Here is a 16,485-nt window from a genome sequence, read left to right on the forward strand (position 1 = left end):
CACGGTCCTGGAGGCCTGCACACCAGCAGGACACTGGGCAGTCTCTGGAACTAACAGGGCCCCAGAGCAGCATCAGGGCAGGATCTGACCCCCTGCCACCATCCCACATGCAAAGTGGCCCAGGAGGGAGCAGCCTGGAGCCTGCTCCACCCCGATACTGAGAATATTTACATGATTATGCGATTTGGAAGCAAAGTGGAGATTAATCTCTGATCTCGTTAGTCTGTGTTTTACCATCTGCTTTGTACAGGCAGGAGAAGCCCTCACCCCGCAGCGCAGCCAGGGAGAGGTGATGGAAAACCCTGGGGAGAGCCGGAGTCCCATGAAGCAGCAGGACCTGGGCGCATCAGGACCTGGATGCAAGGTTTTTGCAGGAAAAAATGCATGCGTTTTCCTAAAAGGAAATGGGTGCATCAGGACCCAAGCACATTAGGACAAGTGGGTGCCACCCAAGGCACCAGCTGTCACCCACAGCCACCTGCCCCAGCCCCGATTCCTGGAAACCAGGCTGGATCCGGCTCGGCGTGGGGCAGGGTTGCACTGGGACTCCTCCTTTGACCAACAAGCGCAGGAGAGGACAGGCCAGCACTCCTCCGGGGGTGCTGGGAGGGTGATGCTGGGGTTCAAGCACAGGGAGGGGTTTATTATAGTCCAGGTGGGATAACGAGATGGAGGGATCAGATCGAGGGCATACAGGGGGTCTGTGGCAGAGGAGGGGATGGCCCCACATCTCCTGGGCTCCTCAGGGGTTACCCCACCTCCTCCACTCAGGATTTTTTTGCCAAGCAGACAGGGAGGGTGAGATCTGCCTTTATTATGCTCTTGCCAAGAGACCTGTGCCTGTCCTGGCAGCCCAGGTGCAGCATCAGGCCCAGCCTTTGCACCAGGGCTGCTCCGAACCTCCGTACCCAGTGAGGGAAGAGTCCAGTCTGCAGGCTGCTGCCCTCACTGGTACGGGGCTGGGTTTCCACCAGGATTTCTCCAGGCTGTGAGCAGCACCCTGGCCCGGCTCCGTCTGGCAGCCAGAACCCCCTGGGCTGATGATGGGGCAGTGACTGGTACCCAGGAACCATCGCGTCCCCAGTGGGGCTGAGCCACCAGCACCAATAGCCAGTCCCTGCATGCTGTGGCCATCGTGGGGGACAGTGCCCCTTCGTCCCCATCGCCCTGGCATGTGGGAGGTCCCCTGCGCACAGGGATGAAGGCCAAACCTAATTGCCCATCACCTATCCTAGGGGTCACCGCTGTGACCCATCCGTGCCATCTCTGCACTGTCCACCCCACGCGGCGACTCAGCCTCCGCCAGCTTGGAAACAGCATCCAGCTTCCTGGGAGTCTTCCCTTTTCCAGGCGCAGACAAAACCCTCTCCTGCTCGCTCCACGCGCTCCTCGGCCGCGTGTCGGCTAAAGGCCCGGGAAAAGATGAAAGGGATTTCCCGGCTGACCTCCTCACCCCACACTATTTGCACCTCCTTTCCCGCACGCAGACAGACATTTTTCCCATGCTCAGGGGGTCAGCGCCCTCCCTGCACTCCCGGGGCTGGAGCAATGCCAGGAATGTACCTGGGAATAGGCAGGGCTTTGCAGGGCGGAGGGGGAAGAGGAGAGCCAGACACCCTCGGGTCCCCCATCAGCCACCAAAATCATTTTTATAACCTTTAAAAAGTGCTTTTCTCATGCAAACGCTCTGCAGAAAGAAACCTGTGATGCTAGCCCAGGCTGGGGGTGTGCAGTCAGCCTGAGCTTTGCATATAGGTATATTTTGTCTCCCCAAGCGATGCCAGCCCATGGTGCTGGTCCCCAGGCCAGATCCTGTGTCCCCAGGCACGGTCAGGTGCCTGCCTGGGTGCAGTGTCTCCCCCGGCACAGCCAACGGTGCAGGTGCACCCGCTCACGAGCAGCACTTGGGCTGATCCCATCTGCACCTTCCCTGGTTTGCAAACCAGTTTTTGCCTTTTCATCCCCTTTTTGGGGCAGAATAAGCCCACCTCCCCCCTCCAGCCTCACAGGGGCTCCATAGCCTGCTCGTGCCTCAGTTTCCCTGGGCTAAATCAGGGAGGACAGCCTGTCCCTAGCGCACACTCCCTGGAAGTGAAGCCTGGTTGCCCACAGCATGTGCCGGCATCTCTGCCATCCCAGGGTGGGCAGCCAGGTTGGATCCTGCAGCATCCCTTGGCCCAGCCTGGGGGCTGCATTTGCACCCTGTGATGGTCCTTTCCCAGCTGTCCTATCAGAGATGGGGGATAACAGGGAATAACGCAGGAGAAATGCATTTCCTTCCCCACCTCCTCACCTTGACCTTGCATCACCTGAAACAGCAATAAAGGGGAAATGAAAATGAGGTGTTTTGGGGCAGAACCTGGACTTCGGCTCAGGAGGTGGTGGGATGATGCCAGGAGATGCCCAGGTCTGGAGGCCCCCCGCACAGAGCCCTGTCTCTCCGGCTGCCCCCTTCCCGCTGCTTGTGCCCCCTCTCCCTGTCCCTTTCCCAGGGCAGCCCAGCAGGTAGCACAAACGCTCTTGGAAAAGCGGATTTTCCTGCCTATGCACAGGGATGATCCAGGGACCTCACTGCAGAGGGGCTGTCAGGGAGGAAACCAGCCAAGGGCCGGGGGCAGCCGCCCCGCTGCGCCCACCGGGGAAGGGATGCGGGCGATGCGTGGCCCAGGGTCCCCACCGTCACCCCGAGGTATCCCTCTTTCCCCTCTTGCAGAGCAAAAGGGTTTGCTTGTAAACAGCAGCCCCTGGGTAACACTTTTAATCCCTCGCCTCTTGGCTATTATTCAGCCCCGGCTAACCTTAAAGCCTCCCCCTTTTTCTCGGCGAGGCACCCCCAGAGCAGAGGAAATTCCTCAGCCCTGACGTGATGTGAAACACGAGCGGCTCGGCCCCAGCCGCCCCCTTCCCTGCCCCAACCTAGCCGGGCCATTTCCCAACCCAGGTTTCCCTGTAGCATCCCATTCCCCACCCACCCCCCGCCCGCCCTCCCATTTTTTTTTTTTTTTTTTTTTTTTTTTTTTCCCCGACCACCCTTTTCTGCTTTAGACATTGTAACCCGAGAGGCTGGAAATGCAGCTCCTTTCATCTTCCATTTCCCACATCCTGAGAGTCTGGGGAGAAGGAGCCCACCCAGATGAAGGAATCCCAAATATGTGGCTCCCTCCACCTCCCCGATCCCCTCGGCCGCCCCCCGTGTGGCTCCATTCACAAAGCAGATTAGCCATGCTGCCGCCTCCGCGCACACCTCTCCCAAAAGCCCGCGCTAAAAGCCAGCGTACAACAAAAAAAATAAATAAAATATTCAAATTCATAAGAAGAAATCCCCACATCTGCTCCTCCCAGGGAGCAGGATGGGTCCCTGCATCTCCTGCCCCGTTTGCGGGCCCCATCACCTTCCTGAGCTGGCAGGGATTGGCACCCAAAGGCCAGGGTGCTGGTTTAGAGGGGTTTTGGGGTGCTCCAGCACACCAGCAAGGATCTTTCTCCTCCCTGTCCTCGGGTGACTCCAGCACCAGCGTGGGATGTGCGTTCCCAAGCTGTCACCGCTGCCTTGGGGTCTCACCTGGGTCTGGGGGGACCCCTGGGACCCAGAGGATGGGGCGGGAGGGGAAGCAGCACCCAGCCAGCACCCTGTGGCTGCACTGGCTCTTGGCACCCATGATCCCAACCCACAGCTGCAGGCAGAGCCCAGCCCCTCCGCAGCCCCCCAGGAGCCTCTGTGCACCCCAGGACTGGCCGCATCCTGCAGCGCAATGCCCATCACCTGCACCGCAGTGATGCTGGGGGAGACACAGACATTTATCGCACTTCCAAAGTCACCAGTGAGACACGAGGGCACCTCCTCGCTGGTGTAGAGGTGACTTCGAGCAGGCGATGGCACGTTGGGGGTGTCCCTACCGCAGCACCCACTGCCTGGCCGAGGGCAGCGCCTGCTTCCTCGCCGGTGTGGCTGAGGATTGCTCACTGCGCGTAGGCGGGAGCATCTTTGCTGGCCTGACTGAGGAAGGTTTCACGCTTTCCCCAAGGACCAGCAGGTCTGTGCCACTGCTTCGCCCCACGCCCTGGGCCAGCCGGTTCTGCGGGCAACTGAGCCCAAGCGGAGGGAGCCACGGGCAGACGCAGCCAAGGTCACGCAATGACTCAAAGCTCATGCTAGGAAAACCACGGCCTTTCTGTGTCACGGCTTTAATCGCCCCACAGTCCTCCCCTCCCTCCTCCAGGGATGCTGTCCCCTCCGGAAGGGGGACGCTCGTGGAGCTGATATGGGGTTGCACTCCTGGTTTGGCATTGACCTTGCTATTTTGTCTGCAAGACACCGGTGGAAACCTCAGTTTTAACCCTCCACTGGCTACAAATCTGCTGCCTCTCCACCCCAGGGACCCCTGAGCAGCAAGTCCCCCCTCTCTCCCCCTTGGGTATCAGCTTGGCCCTCCCCATTTTCACCTATTTGCTAATTGTGCTGGCAGGGAAGGCGAGGGGGAGGAAATACAAAAAGTAAACTGCGAAAGCAACACTGCAGCTCCAAGGGCCCAGCACAGCAATCAAGCGATAAAGCAGTAATTAAGCCTGATTATCATGCAAGGCAGCCCCGGTTAGACTGGAATGCCGCTGAAGAGCCCGAAAGCTGCCGGGATTGTTTGCAGGGCTGAGAGCTGATCTTTCGATGTCTGCTGGGAGCTCCTCTCTCACAGACCTGCCACCAGTTCCATGTGCCACCCTGGGGTCCTGCATCTCTCCAGGCATGGTTCTGCTTGGGTTTTTCCTCTTTGCAAGCCCTGTGCAATCTCCTCTGAGCTGCAAACCGCTTCCCCAGGGGCTCACATCAAGCATTGGGTTTGACCCAGGGGTGGAAAGAGGCAGCCTGGGCCAGGGATGTTGCCGCCTGGTTGGGGCAGGACCCGCAGTCCCGCTTGGACATCCATGTGTCCGTGGAAGCGCAAGGTGTGCTAGAAAAGGTGGGCTGCTTTCCTGCCCCTGCCATCCTCGGCGGCTTTCATCCCGCAGGAAGAGGGCTGGGAAAAGCAGTGATGCCTACAGACGAGGGTGAAGTGGGTAGCAAGCAGGATGGGGTTTGTTTCATGTTAGCTTGAATGTCTGACACATGCCAATGGCCTCGCCCGGGCTGGCAGGGGAAAGGTGAGTACGTGGGATGGGCCTGGGGGGAAAAGGTGGCTCCTAGTCCTGGTTTGGGGTCATCTGGGGAACAGGGATGCACCCGGGTGGGTTATTCTGGGAAGAGATGGATACAGCCGGGAAACAGGGTCACATCCCTGCTCTGCACAGCCAGGGCATGGAGAAATGTCTCCCCATCGCCTCCAAGATGGGGGGGTTTCCCCAACCCAGAGGGGATACAACCCCTTCACGCTGGCAGGAAGAGGCAGCCGCTGACTCAGTCCCCTGGGGAAATTAGCAGTTGGACAGGTTTACGCACAAGGATGATTTGGCCCCAGATCATCCGAGTTGCAAGACACGCTGCTCCCTTCGACACTAATTAGCAGGTTTGGGCAGAGTGAGGAAGGAGGCTGCACCTCCCACGGAGGTCAGGGGAAGGCAGCCCCCAGGAAAGCCCTGCCACTCCCGGGGTGAGCTTTGTTTGTCAATAAAGAGCCAGGGTTTCCAGGGCAGCCCCTCCGGTACCTTTCATCATCCCGGCAAAGCATTTGATAATGAGTTTGGGGCCAGATGCTAAGTCACCTCGTCCCACGGCTGAGCACCGACTGGCAGAACCAGTTGTCCCGAATATGCCCAGGCGTCGGGTGGCAATAAGGCAGGAGAAAGGCGCTGCCTGCCCCTCTCCTCCACCCTCAGCTTGCATCACTCCAAATAACAACAATAATATATTAAAAAAAAAAAAAAGGCACAAAAAAAAAAAAAAGCATGAAGCCTGCTGCGTCAAGTTCTCCACACTTTTCCTCAAATAAAAAATGTCATCTTCTGGGTAAAAATCTGTGTAGGTTTTCCAGGTTTTAGCTGTCTCAGCCCCTGAAAAAGGATGTGCCATGTTCTCCGTAAATATAACAGAGGCAACAGTGGAGGTGAACCCTTCCCGGTGGTGCTGAACCCTTCCCGGTGATGCTGAACCCTTCCCGGTGGTGCTGAACCCTTCCCGGCCGGCACGACAGCTGAGCCACAACTCTGTAGTCCACTTTGGGGGTTGCATTTGGGTTATGTTTTATTATTTTTATATATATAAAAAAAGAAATACTAAAGAAGCCGGGAGCTCACCAGCATTTCCAGTAAGCCCCATTCGATTTCAAGCAATTCATCCCACAAGTATGTGTGGGATGCTGGGAACTCCTCGGTCTCACTCGGGAGCCCAGATGGGCTTCGTCTGGAATAATTCAGCTCCTGGTGGCTGGAGCTCTTTGCTCTAAATGCTAATAGACTGAGTAATCAGAGACCTCCATCCAGTAAATTATTTATCTTATCTCTGGAACTCGGGAAAGCATCTCAGCCAGCGACTTCTGCGGAAAAAAGAAAGAGTCGGGGTGGGGGGTGTGTGGATTTTTTTCAAAAAAGGGTTGTTGGTCAAGAGTCCTCAGCTGGAATTGCTGCTTTGACTAGAAAAGGGAAAAGTTCAGACACCGGTTTGGCCGTGATGAAGTAACGGCAGCACGGGGCGAGATGGGGTCTGGGGGGTGCCGAGCACCGCCAGGAAGTTGTGAGGCTGCAGGAAAAAATATTAAAGTGAAGACGAAGTTTAAGACCGTTGGGGTTTTCGCGGGGCTGCAGGAGGAGGAAGAGCTCCGCCGCTCCCACCCGGCTGGGATGCGCCGGCCCGGCCGCGGGGACGCTGCGGCCGCCCCGGGAGAGCGTTCAGGCGGCCCCGGCCCGGCGAGCCGACCCCGCTGCGGTCGGGCCGAGCCCCACGCAGCCCCTCACAACGCGTTTTCGGGTGGGCGTTACCCCCCGCCATTCTTGCGCGCGCTTAACGAACAAGCGCGAGTTCCACCGATGCCGTGGCAACCGGGGAACGCGGCGGGACGCGCGCTCAGAACCGGGTAACCGGTGGCAGCGCGAGTCGCAGCTGCAGCTCTAGGCGCGCCGCTCGCTCTTCGCGTCCCTGCTCTCGCCGGGGGGATGCCGCCCCACGCCCCCCGGGCGCCTTTGGCGCCTTTTCCTTCCCGCCACGTCGTGGCGCGGCGCGGGCAGCCCCCCGCCCGCCTCTCGTACTATTGGCTGTGGCGGCGCTGGGCGGGCCGGTGCGGCTGGGCCTGCTGCCTCAGCGCCGCCCCCTGGCTCCACCGGACCCGCCTCCGGCTGCTGCTACTCCCGGGGCCGGCGCGGGGCGGCCGCGCCATACGGGAGCCCGGCAGAGCGCGGAGCAGCCGCGCCGCGGCCGCTCCCCACCCGCCCAGCTGCCGGCAAACCGCCGCCTGCTTCCCGGGCTCCCCCGCCCGCCCGCCGCTGCTCGGCAGCCCGGGAGCCGGCCCCGAGCCGCCGGTGCCCGGTCCGGCTCGGGAGGTGCCGGGACCGGCCCCGATACCGGGCGCGGGGGCCGGGATGCTGCTCTCGAAAATTAACTCGTTGGCCCATTTACGTTCGGGGCCCGGCGGGGAGCTGCACGCCGCCAAACTACAGCCAGGTAGGAGAGCTACGGCCCGGTTCGGCTCGGCGCGGTTCGGTTGGGGGACGGTTGGGGCCCCGGGCGGAGCGTTGACGGCCGGGTCTCGTCCGCAGGAAAGGAGAAGGAGCCGTTAGAGAAGCTCTACCAGGTGGGCCCGCTGCTGGGGAGCGGCGGCTTCGGCTCGGTGTACTCGGGTATCCGCCTTTCAGACAGCACCCCGGTAAGTGGCGGGGCTGGCGGCGGGGCGGAGGAGGAGGAGGAGGGGAGCCGGCGCGGCGGGCGGCGTGCTCAGCCCGCCGCTCCCCTTGGCTTGCAGGTGGCCATCAAACACGTGGCCCGGGAACGCATCTCCCAGTGGGGCGAGCTGGTGAGTGACCGGGGCCACCGGGAGAAACCGGGACATCACGGGCGGGGGGGATAAACCGAGGCCCGGGAGGGTGGAAACCGGGACATGGCGCGGGGGCAACGGTTGTGGGGTTATTGGGACGCGGAGCATCACGCGCGGGGGGATGCCCTGGGGCCGGGCGGGGGGCACCGGAGCGTCCCCTGGGCAGGGGGGATGCCCTGGGGCCGGGCGGGGGGCACCGGAGCGTCCCCTGGGCAGGGGGGATGCCCGGGCACCGGTGGGGCCGGGCAGGGGGTTGCCCAGGCACCAGTGGGGCCGGGCAGTGGGGCATAGGAGCATCCCTTGGGCAGGAGGGATGCTCAAGCGCTGGTGGGGCTGGGCAGGGGGCACCGGAGCGTCCCCTGGGCGGAGGGGATGCCCAGGTGCTGGTGGGGCCAAGCAGGGGTGCATCGGAGCATCCCCTGGGCGGGGGGATGCCCAGTACCTGGTGGGGCTGGGCAGGTGGGTTGCCCAGGCACTGGTGGGGCTGGGCAGGGGGGCACCGGAGTATCCCCTGAGCAGGGGGCATGCCCTGTACCGGTGGGGCTGGGCAGGGGGGTTGCCCAGGCTCTGGTGGGGCTGGGCAGTGGGGTACTGGAGCATCCCCTTGGCAGGGGGGATGTCCAGGCACTGGTGGGGCCGGGCAGGGGGACATTGGGACGTCCCCTTGGCAGGGGGGGATGCCCAGGCTCCAGTGGGGCCGGGCAGTGGGTCACTGGAGCACCTCAGGCAGGGGGTACCAGACCCCAGGCGCAGCATCAGCCCCACTGACTGCATTGTGGTCCCTCCACAGCCCAACGGCACTCGTGTGCCACTGGAGATCGTGCTGCTGAACAAGGTGGGCTCCGGGTTCCGCGGCGTCATCCACCTCCTGGACTGGTTTGAGCTGCCCGACAGCTTTGTGCTGGTCCTGGAGCGGCCGGAGGTGTCCCAGGACCTGTTCGATTTCATCACCGAGAGGGGGTCCTTGTCCGAGGAGCTGGCGCGGGGGCTTTTCCGCCAGGTGCTGGAGGCCGTGCGGCACTGCCACAGCTGCGGTGTCCTGCACCGTGACATCAAGGACGAGAACATCATCGTCGACCTCTCCACCGGCGAGCTCAAGCTCATCGACTTTGGTTCCGGCACCTTCCTCAAGGACACGGTCTACACCGAATTTGACGGTGAGCCCACACCCGGGGGGATGCTCCTGGTACCGGGCATTGCACAGCCCAGCCTGGCCAGGCACTTGGAGGATCCCCCCTTTGCTGGGGGTGTGTGTGTGGATTAATTATTGAGCTGCTGCCAAGTTGCTTTTTGGCTGGGGCGGATGTTGTGAAACGGGAGCCGACTCCTGGCCCTGCCACAGCCTCAGCCACCCACCCTGCCCCGGGCTGGGGTGGGGGGAGCCAGGCAGACAAAAACAAACACCCATGGGGGTAGCGGGATGGGGCGGGGTGGGGGGCTTGCAAAACCCGTGCGCTGGCTGGTTTGGTTGCCGGCACGGAAAGGCTTGGGCTGCTCTGCTCCCCTTGTTTGCCTTGGCTTATTTTTTTAAATTATTATTATTATTATTATTGGGTTTTTTTGGCCAAGACGGGGAGGGGGGTAGGCGTGGTTTTTCCCCACCCGTGGGGTTTTCTTTTTTTTTTTTTTTTGCATGTAACGGTCGGCCTTTCCCGGCCCCGTGCTGCCCTCTTCCGGCACCGTTGGCTTTATTTCACAACCCAAAGTTTGTAAACAAGAGTCACGTGCTGGCGAGGGGGCGGCGGGTCACACCGTGTGTCCGTCCCCCCCCCCCAGTGCTGCCCCTGCATCCCTGGGGATGCTCAGGCGAGGGTCTGGGAGCAGGCAGCATCTGCCTGATGAGCTCTGCCTGTATCCCATAGGAACACGGGTGTACAGTCCGCCGGAGTGGGTCCGCTACCACCGCTACCACGGCCGCCCGGCGACGATCTGGTCCCTGGGCGTTCTGCTCTACGACATGGTCTGTGGGGACGTCCCCTTTGAGCAGGACGAGGACATCATCCGGGGCCAGCTCTTTTTCCGGCGGCGGATCTCTCTGGGTGAGTACCTTGCTTCGCAGTGCAGGGGGGATAACAGGTTTTGGGAGATGGCACCAGGCACGTGAGCATCCCGCTCTTACGGTATGGGGGAGGTTCGTCTCCGTGGTTAGCTGGAGGAGGTGGCGCAAGGAGCTTGATTTTCCCTCCCATGGTTAGCTGGAGGAGGTGGCACATGTCCTGCCATCCTCTGCTCCATAATGGATGACCGATGGGGAGGTTTGGGCGCAGCCCTGAGCACACCCAGCATGGCCTGGGCTCTGCAGACAGCGGTACAAGGTGGACAGGAGCCTTCTGTGACCGGTGGTTTCTGTTTTCTCTTCCCCCAGAGTGCCAACATCTCATCCGGTGGTGCTTGTCCATGCGCCCCTCGGACCGGCCGTCTTTAGAAGACATCTTCAACCATTCCTGGCTGCAAGACATCCACCTGGCCCAGGAGACGGCAGAGATCCACCTGCACAGTTTGATCCAGGAGCCTGGCAAGTAACAGCTCCACGCATCTCCTGGCCACAAGAAGCAAAGAACACCGGGCTTCTCCTCATGACCGCAGCACTGAGCCGGAGAGCATCGAATGGGGACACGCACACCTTGTCCTGGAGTTGGGCTGGAAACCCAGTCTTGCAAGCGCTGGTGGCCACCATCCAACCCAGCTGTCCTGGACTTCCATCTGAATGACCCTGTCTCATTTGATGCTTTGCCAGTAAAGTTTTTTGTTGTTTTGGTTCTGTATTCGGAGGCTTCCAAGTGTCTTTTGGGACTGCGAGAAGATCGGAGACCTTATTGTGAGAAAAGCTTCAACGGGGGAAAACTTACTTGGGGGGAGGGCAGGTGCTGTGGCCAAATGGCTGTGTCTTCTCTGCTGTCACCGTGCCCGAGTGCCTTCAGTTACAATCTGGGCTGTGCTGGAGGAAATACTTGAATTTTCCTACATTGCTGCTTTTCCAAGACTCGCCTGGGTATATAGTTCCCTTTCCCTTTTCAAAAAGAAAACAGGTCAGAAGACACCTGGGAGCCAAGCAGGCGATGCCTTGCCTTCTGTGCCTCCATCTCGCGTGGATTTTCTGGGGTTCTTTGCTTCCTTGTGCCCTCACGAATGCACAAACAATGCAAACCAACAGAGCTGTAAATGTGTACAAAGTTATATAGGAGCAAAGCTTGATGTACAGTTGTTAATAGTTATAACATTTTACCTTTTTTTTTTCTTCCAGTTTTTTGTTTTTAATTTATTTTTCATGAATTTGTTCTTGTTTTTTAAAGGAAGAGTTCTAGCCGGTAGGATAACTTATTTATTTATTTATAATAATTCATGTGGGTTTGCAACCCACGCCTTGCTTCTACAGCTGCTGATCCCCCCCCCGCCCCAGTTTTCTATTCGGGTCTTCCCTCCGTGTCTGTCCTGTGTCCGTCCCTGGGCCCGTAGTGTTTCTGTCGGATGTCTGGCGGAGGTGAGGAGTGGCTGCCTGCTCCCCAGCTGTCTGTGTACATACTTCTGGTTGCTGTTGTTTCCTTGCCACGTGCAGATCTCAGTTTGCAGATGAGTTTTGGTTTTCCTCACGGGTGTCTTGTTTGGGGCTGGGGAGGGGGGAGCTGGCCCAGGCTGTCCGCGCTGTCGTGTCTTTACATGTAACCAAGTGTGTAGCCGGCGGGTTTTTTGTTAATAGTTAATATTGTACAGGGGAATTCAGAAATCTTATTTTTTTTATGCGGTTTTAAATAAAAATGAACTACTTGATGTGATGGAGATGTCCCTTTATTGTGGGGTGGGATGAAGGATGCTCTGAGGGTGCGGGATAGCGGTGACCACACCATGGCTACTGCGGGGATTGCTGGTTTGTCCCCAGCTGAGACTAACTCCAAAGGTGCTACCCAAAGGCTTGCCAAACAGCACTAACCAGGACCAGCCAGCCGAAAGCACCAGAGGGAAGGCTGGACCTGTCCCTCCGTAGGGTGTTTCCAGCACCGTAGGGTGTTTCCAGCACCGACTGCTCCTAGCAGGTCTCCTGGGAGAGATCAAAGGGGTGTGGAGGAGCCCTTTTCTTTTCCATTCATCCGCAGGCTGGTGCCGAGCATGTGCTGGGGATGGCGAGTAAACAAACATCAAAGCAACCTTACAAAACACCGGATGTTGTCAGCCAAATTAAATTTTGGTAAGGCAGATCCTGTTGCTCCAGCTCTGTTGGTACAGAGTGGGTGTTGCATGCTGGGTGCTAGTGGGTGAAGAAAGCCACCGGTGGGCTGTCCCCACCTCCAGCTCCGCTGCAGCTAACGCGGAGTGAGAGGAAGTCGATCTTCGGATTACGAGAAGTTGGTCGCTATCAGTCAGCAGCGGTAACGCTTTGCTTGAGCTTTTACCCTCCAAACTGTCAAACTCCACTTCCCAGCTCTGCAGTGCTTCGGCTTCGGGGGTGGTGGGTTTGGATTTTTTTGTTTGCTTGGGTTTTTGTTTTTTGTTTTTTTTTAATTAGTGTGATGAATTTTGAAGTCCTGTTCCTGCTTGACCTCACAGAGCACCTGCTGCTGTGTGTACACTAGGACTGTGCCTGCTCTAAGGAAGGGGCATGTTTCCCTCTCCGCAGGTTACTTTGCACGTCCCTCTGTCAGATCTGACACAGCAGGACCATCCTTGCCTTGCCTTGCCCTAGGCTTTTCTTGTTTAAAACCCCCATACCTGGGAAATGTTCCCTTTCCCCAGTTCATCCCGGGCTTGCCAGCACTGCTCTCCGAGCTGTGGGGTTGCTGTCCAAGGGAACAGGGGCCCTGGAGCCATGTCCCAGCCTCGTGTTGTGATCTGGTGTGCTGTGTCACCACAGCTTCTGCCTTCAGCAGAAAGTGTTAACTCTGTTTGTTTTGCTTTTTTCTTTTTTTCTTTTTTTTTTTTTTTTTAACTCAGCTGCATCTTTGGTCTCTTCCTCAGGCTGCTAGAAGCAGGAAGCGCAGCTCCAAACGCCTTCAAAGTTTAGGCCTATTTTGAGATGTGGTTTGTATTTAACCTCCTCTCTCGCTTTTTCCCCGGACCATCCGGGAAGCTGCTCTTACACGAAAGCAAACCTCCCCGTCACGCTGCCTGCTAACACAAGAAGCCCGAGCCCCTCAGGCAGCCACCGTAGTGTCCCCCCCCCCGCCCCCAGCACCATCGCAACACTATCGCGGCTGTCCCGGCTGCAGGCTGAGTTTGGCCCACCCTTCCCGTAAACACTTGCAACTGCTGCGGTGTTTCTTAGAAAACTCGCCACAGAAAGGCCGTCCAGGTCCAGCATGGGGGCTGGCTTGCTGATAGTCACTTTGCTTCCGCCTGTTGTTGATGATTTTGTACCCACTGGGCTTGTGCTGCAAGGGGGGAACAGTGCCATTAGTGTCCCCCGGCAAGATCCCGCCGCCCAGGTACCATCTTGCCCTGCCAGGGTAACTGGATGCATCTTAAGTTTGGGTGTTGGAAAAGGATCGGTGCGTGTTTGATCACTGTGCACCAGCCTTCCTGGGCAGTAAAACCTTCACGAGGCCAAGAGCCACCAGATTCATGTCCAAAAGCTCTGTCACAGGGAAAGGACCGCAGTAGACACGATGGGAGACTTGAAGATGAGCAGCCACAGCATCGGCTGCACGTTGCTCCACTCCATGCTATCTCCATTGTGTTGTGGCACAGGGACTGGCGGAAAAGAAAAGGCCTTTTCACTTCTTGTTTCTCCTTAATGGGGGGGGGGGGGAATGTTCACGGCCCTTTGGGGCTGTCAGCTATGATAGGATGAAGACACAGGAGTTATCCAGTGGAAGCGAATCAGAGCCAGCATTGCTCTCCCACCTCCCTTCCACAACTGTTTGGTGTCAACAGGGGAAGCACCTGCAATTCAGAAAGCAGAAAAAAATGATGAAGCAGGACCAGGTTGAGATTTCAGGCCATTGGACCTCCTGTTCTGGAAGCACTAGAGACTTGCAAAGGGCTGGCACTCATCACGCCTGCTGCTTCCTGTACACATCCATCCCTGACTAAGGTGCTTGGTGATGCAGAAGGGACTGGCCAGGGGAGACCGGAACCACAGCAAAAGGGACATTTATATTTTCCACGTCCCTTTCTGGGAATGGGAGATGAGCAACAGCCAAATGCCTGCCACAGTTGGAAAAACGCAGAGGAGCACCAAGGAGAAAAGCCACCTGGGGAGCAGGGGCCAGGCTCACTGCAGGGACCTGAAGAGCTGGAGACTTGGAGGTGGCATCTTGCCCTGTGTCCCTTCGCAAGGAAAACATCCAGCTGCCCCTGAGGCGGTGCCTGAAACCCTTGGGCCCTTCTCAGCACAGTGAGTCACAGGAGCTATTTTAAACACCTGCCTTAGGACGAGGTGAATTATCAGCAAACCAGGTGTCCCATGGCTCCAGCTCCCCAGTGGAAGTCAGTCTCCAAGCACTTTGCCGACAGCCTGTGTGGCAATAGCATTATCTCCACGGGGCATGTGGGGAAACTGAGGCACAGTGACCCAACTCGCTGGAGATCTTTTGTGGTGGAGCTTAAGCTTGCCTGCCTTTCCCTGCCTCATCCCTCCTTGGGCTGGGACTGGCCACAGAGGAGCTCCTAGCTTCAAACCCCCGATGCCCCCATGTTCCCCAGGCAGGGGATGGGGTTCTCCAGAAACCAAGACCGAAGCCTTACGTCCCTCTCAGAGTGAACTTGGGGTGAAACAAACTTCTGAAATCACACCCCATGCTGCGCTGCAGCAGCAAGGGGGCCAGGTGGTGGTTTCAGGCACCTGGAGACCTGCTTGAGACCAGTCTCATGTTTTGGGGTTTACACCGATCTTCCTGAGGGCAGGATCTGCGCTCACCCTGCCTCCGTGACACATCGAAACTGCATCACTCACCCTGAGAGTTGGTGGGGGTTTTTATGAGGAAAAAACCACTTTATTCACTGTAAAAAAACAACCGCAAAACCTTTCCAGTGTGTAAAGTTGAGTCAAATTTAGCAGCTTCAGCTAAAGAAACATATTTTTAAAAGGGGTAATCAGGGTGTTTCTTTCATCCTTTTCCAAGCTTTTGGTCCTCTTCCTCCAGGGTAATATTTTTGTGTCCTTAATCACAGTGTTTATTACAGTTAGGAGGGGGTTAAGCAACCCCAAAAATGAAACAACAGCTCCTGTTTCAAATTGAAGCAGCCACTTCAGTTAACCTGAAATGACACACAGGCACGCGTGTGCATTTGAAGGGCGAGCAGGTTGCAGGGACGGAGATCTCACCCCACTGCAAAAGCTGTGAGAAAAACAGAAGCGGCAAAATGTCACTTCAGGTCAAGCCTCACTGAAACTTCATCTTCCCTCCCCGAAACGGGCAGGCAGGGCTGGGCCCCCCGGCACACGCGTGGGGCCTCCTCAGCCGTCGGTACCGACCCCAACGGAAACCACCCCCGCGCTGCCAACCGTGCCACGGCAGCCGTAATCTCAGTGCCAGGCTACTACTCGTAGTAGTAGATCGCTCACTGTAGCATCCCTGCATGTGCACATGGGTGTAGATCCCCCCAAGCACACAGATTTGGTTCAGTTTAGCCCTCTTGGGCTCCTGCTGCTGCCAGCTGAGACCTGAGGGCAATCAGGGTGCCAAGGACTTGGATTTCAGCCCTTTCCCCCACCCTGAGGGGGGGTGTTGGTTCTTTTCTTTTGGGGAGAGGAGCAGGATGTGGGCAGAGCAGAGACAATGAGCCACCCTCCCTTGCCAGGGTGGAGGGGTTACTCTCCTGTTGCTTTAGCAGGGTGTTTCCAAACAAAGTCTTTGATAAAGCCAATAAAATGAAGCATAGGGAGATGATGTGTGAATTGCCATGGAAAAGCGGGAGGAAAAACTCTGAGGAGGATCTATGCCTCAGGCTGAGAGGGAACAGCAAAGCCAGGCCACCCTGCCTAGACGGAGGGGACAGCAGGCATCCAAAGGAGGCTTTGCAGGGATGCTCCGATGCCAAGAGTGTCCAGACGTCCAAGAGTGTCCAAGAGAGGACAGACGGACAGATTCTCTGGTGCGCTCAGCCTCACGCTGACACCCAGGGCTCCCGCTTCGATGTGGGATGCTTTCCATTTCGTGGAGTTTGCAGTCATGTTATGGGATGAAGTGATCTGCGATAACCCTGTTTGTTGCACCTTGTAGCCCACAGGTTTCTAATTCTGGGTGGAAGGAGTGTTTTTTTCACCCTGGATGGACCAGCAACTTTCTGGAAACTTTGCTAGTCCAACACAGTACCTCCTGACCAGGAGGGCTGTGATCTCCCTGCAGCTGGCTACCTCAAAAATACTCTATTTTTCCCAGCTCTTAAGTTTCCTTTCTCCGCTTCAGCTTCAGGGTGGGAAAAGGAACTGATTCTTCTCTCTCGGCTTTCGTTCTCGTTCAGAATTGAAAGCTGTCAGAGATCCTGGGCTCACTGCCAGAGGTACTAGGTGCGCTACCACGGTCCTGGGCTCGCTCTGCCCCCCAAAATATCTCCCTGTACTTGGAGAGCAGCTGCTGGAGAGGGAAGGAGCAGT

The 16,485-nt window shown here is 57.9% G+C and overlaps 1 protein-coding gene across 1 annotated transcript; it reads left to right on the forward strand.

Moving 5' to 3' along the window:
• The first annotated feature begins 7,305 nt into the window (after nt 1-7,305).
• PIM1 (Pim-1 proto-oncogene, serine/threonine kinase) lies at nt 7,306-11,728 on the forward strand. The gene is made up of 6 exons (XM_037410642.1): nt 7,306-7,585; nt 7,681-7,787; nt 7,884-7,934; nt 8,746-9,112; nt 9,818-9,994; nt 10,321-11,728. The coding sequence occupies exons 1-6, from the start codon at nt 7,504-7,506 to the stop codon at nt 10,476-10,478; spliced, it is 942 nt and encodes a 313-aa protein (XP_037266539.1). The 5' UTR covers nt 7,306-7,503; the 3' UTR covers nt 10,479-11,728.
• The last annotated feature ends 4,757 nt before the right edge of the window (nt 11,729-16,485 follow it).

Source organism: Falco rusticolus, chromosome 17 (genome assembly GCF_015220075.1).
Source record: "Falco rusticolus isolate bFalRus1 chromosome 17, bFalRus1.pri, whole genome shotgun sequence".
In the NCBI taxonomy this organism is placed as follows: domain Eukaryota; kingdom Metazoa; phylum Chordata; class Aves; order Falconiformes; family Falconidae; genus Falco; species Falco rusticolus.

Bases quoted from the DNA above. Each gene is read 5' to 3' on its own strand.
- PIM1 (XM_037410642.1), top strand. From the start codon at position 7,504: ATGCTGCTCTCGAAAATTAACTCGTTGGCCCATTTACGTTCGGGGCCC. The intron at 7,586-7,680 runs GTAGGAGAGCTA...TCTCGTCCGCAG, and splicing joins CGCCGCCAAACTACAGCCAG to GAAAGGAGAAGGAGCCGTTA. The intron at 9,995-10,320 runs GTGAGTACCTTG...CTCTTCCCCCAG, and splicing joins CCGGCGGCGGATCTCTCTGG to AGTGCCAACATCTCATCCGG.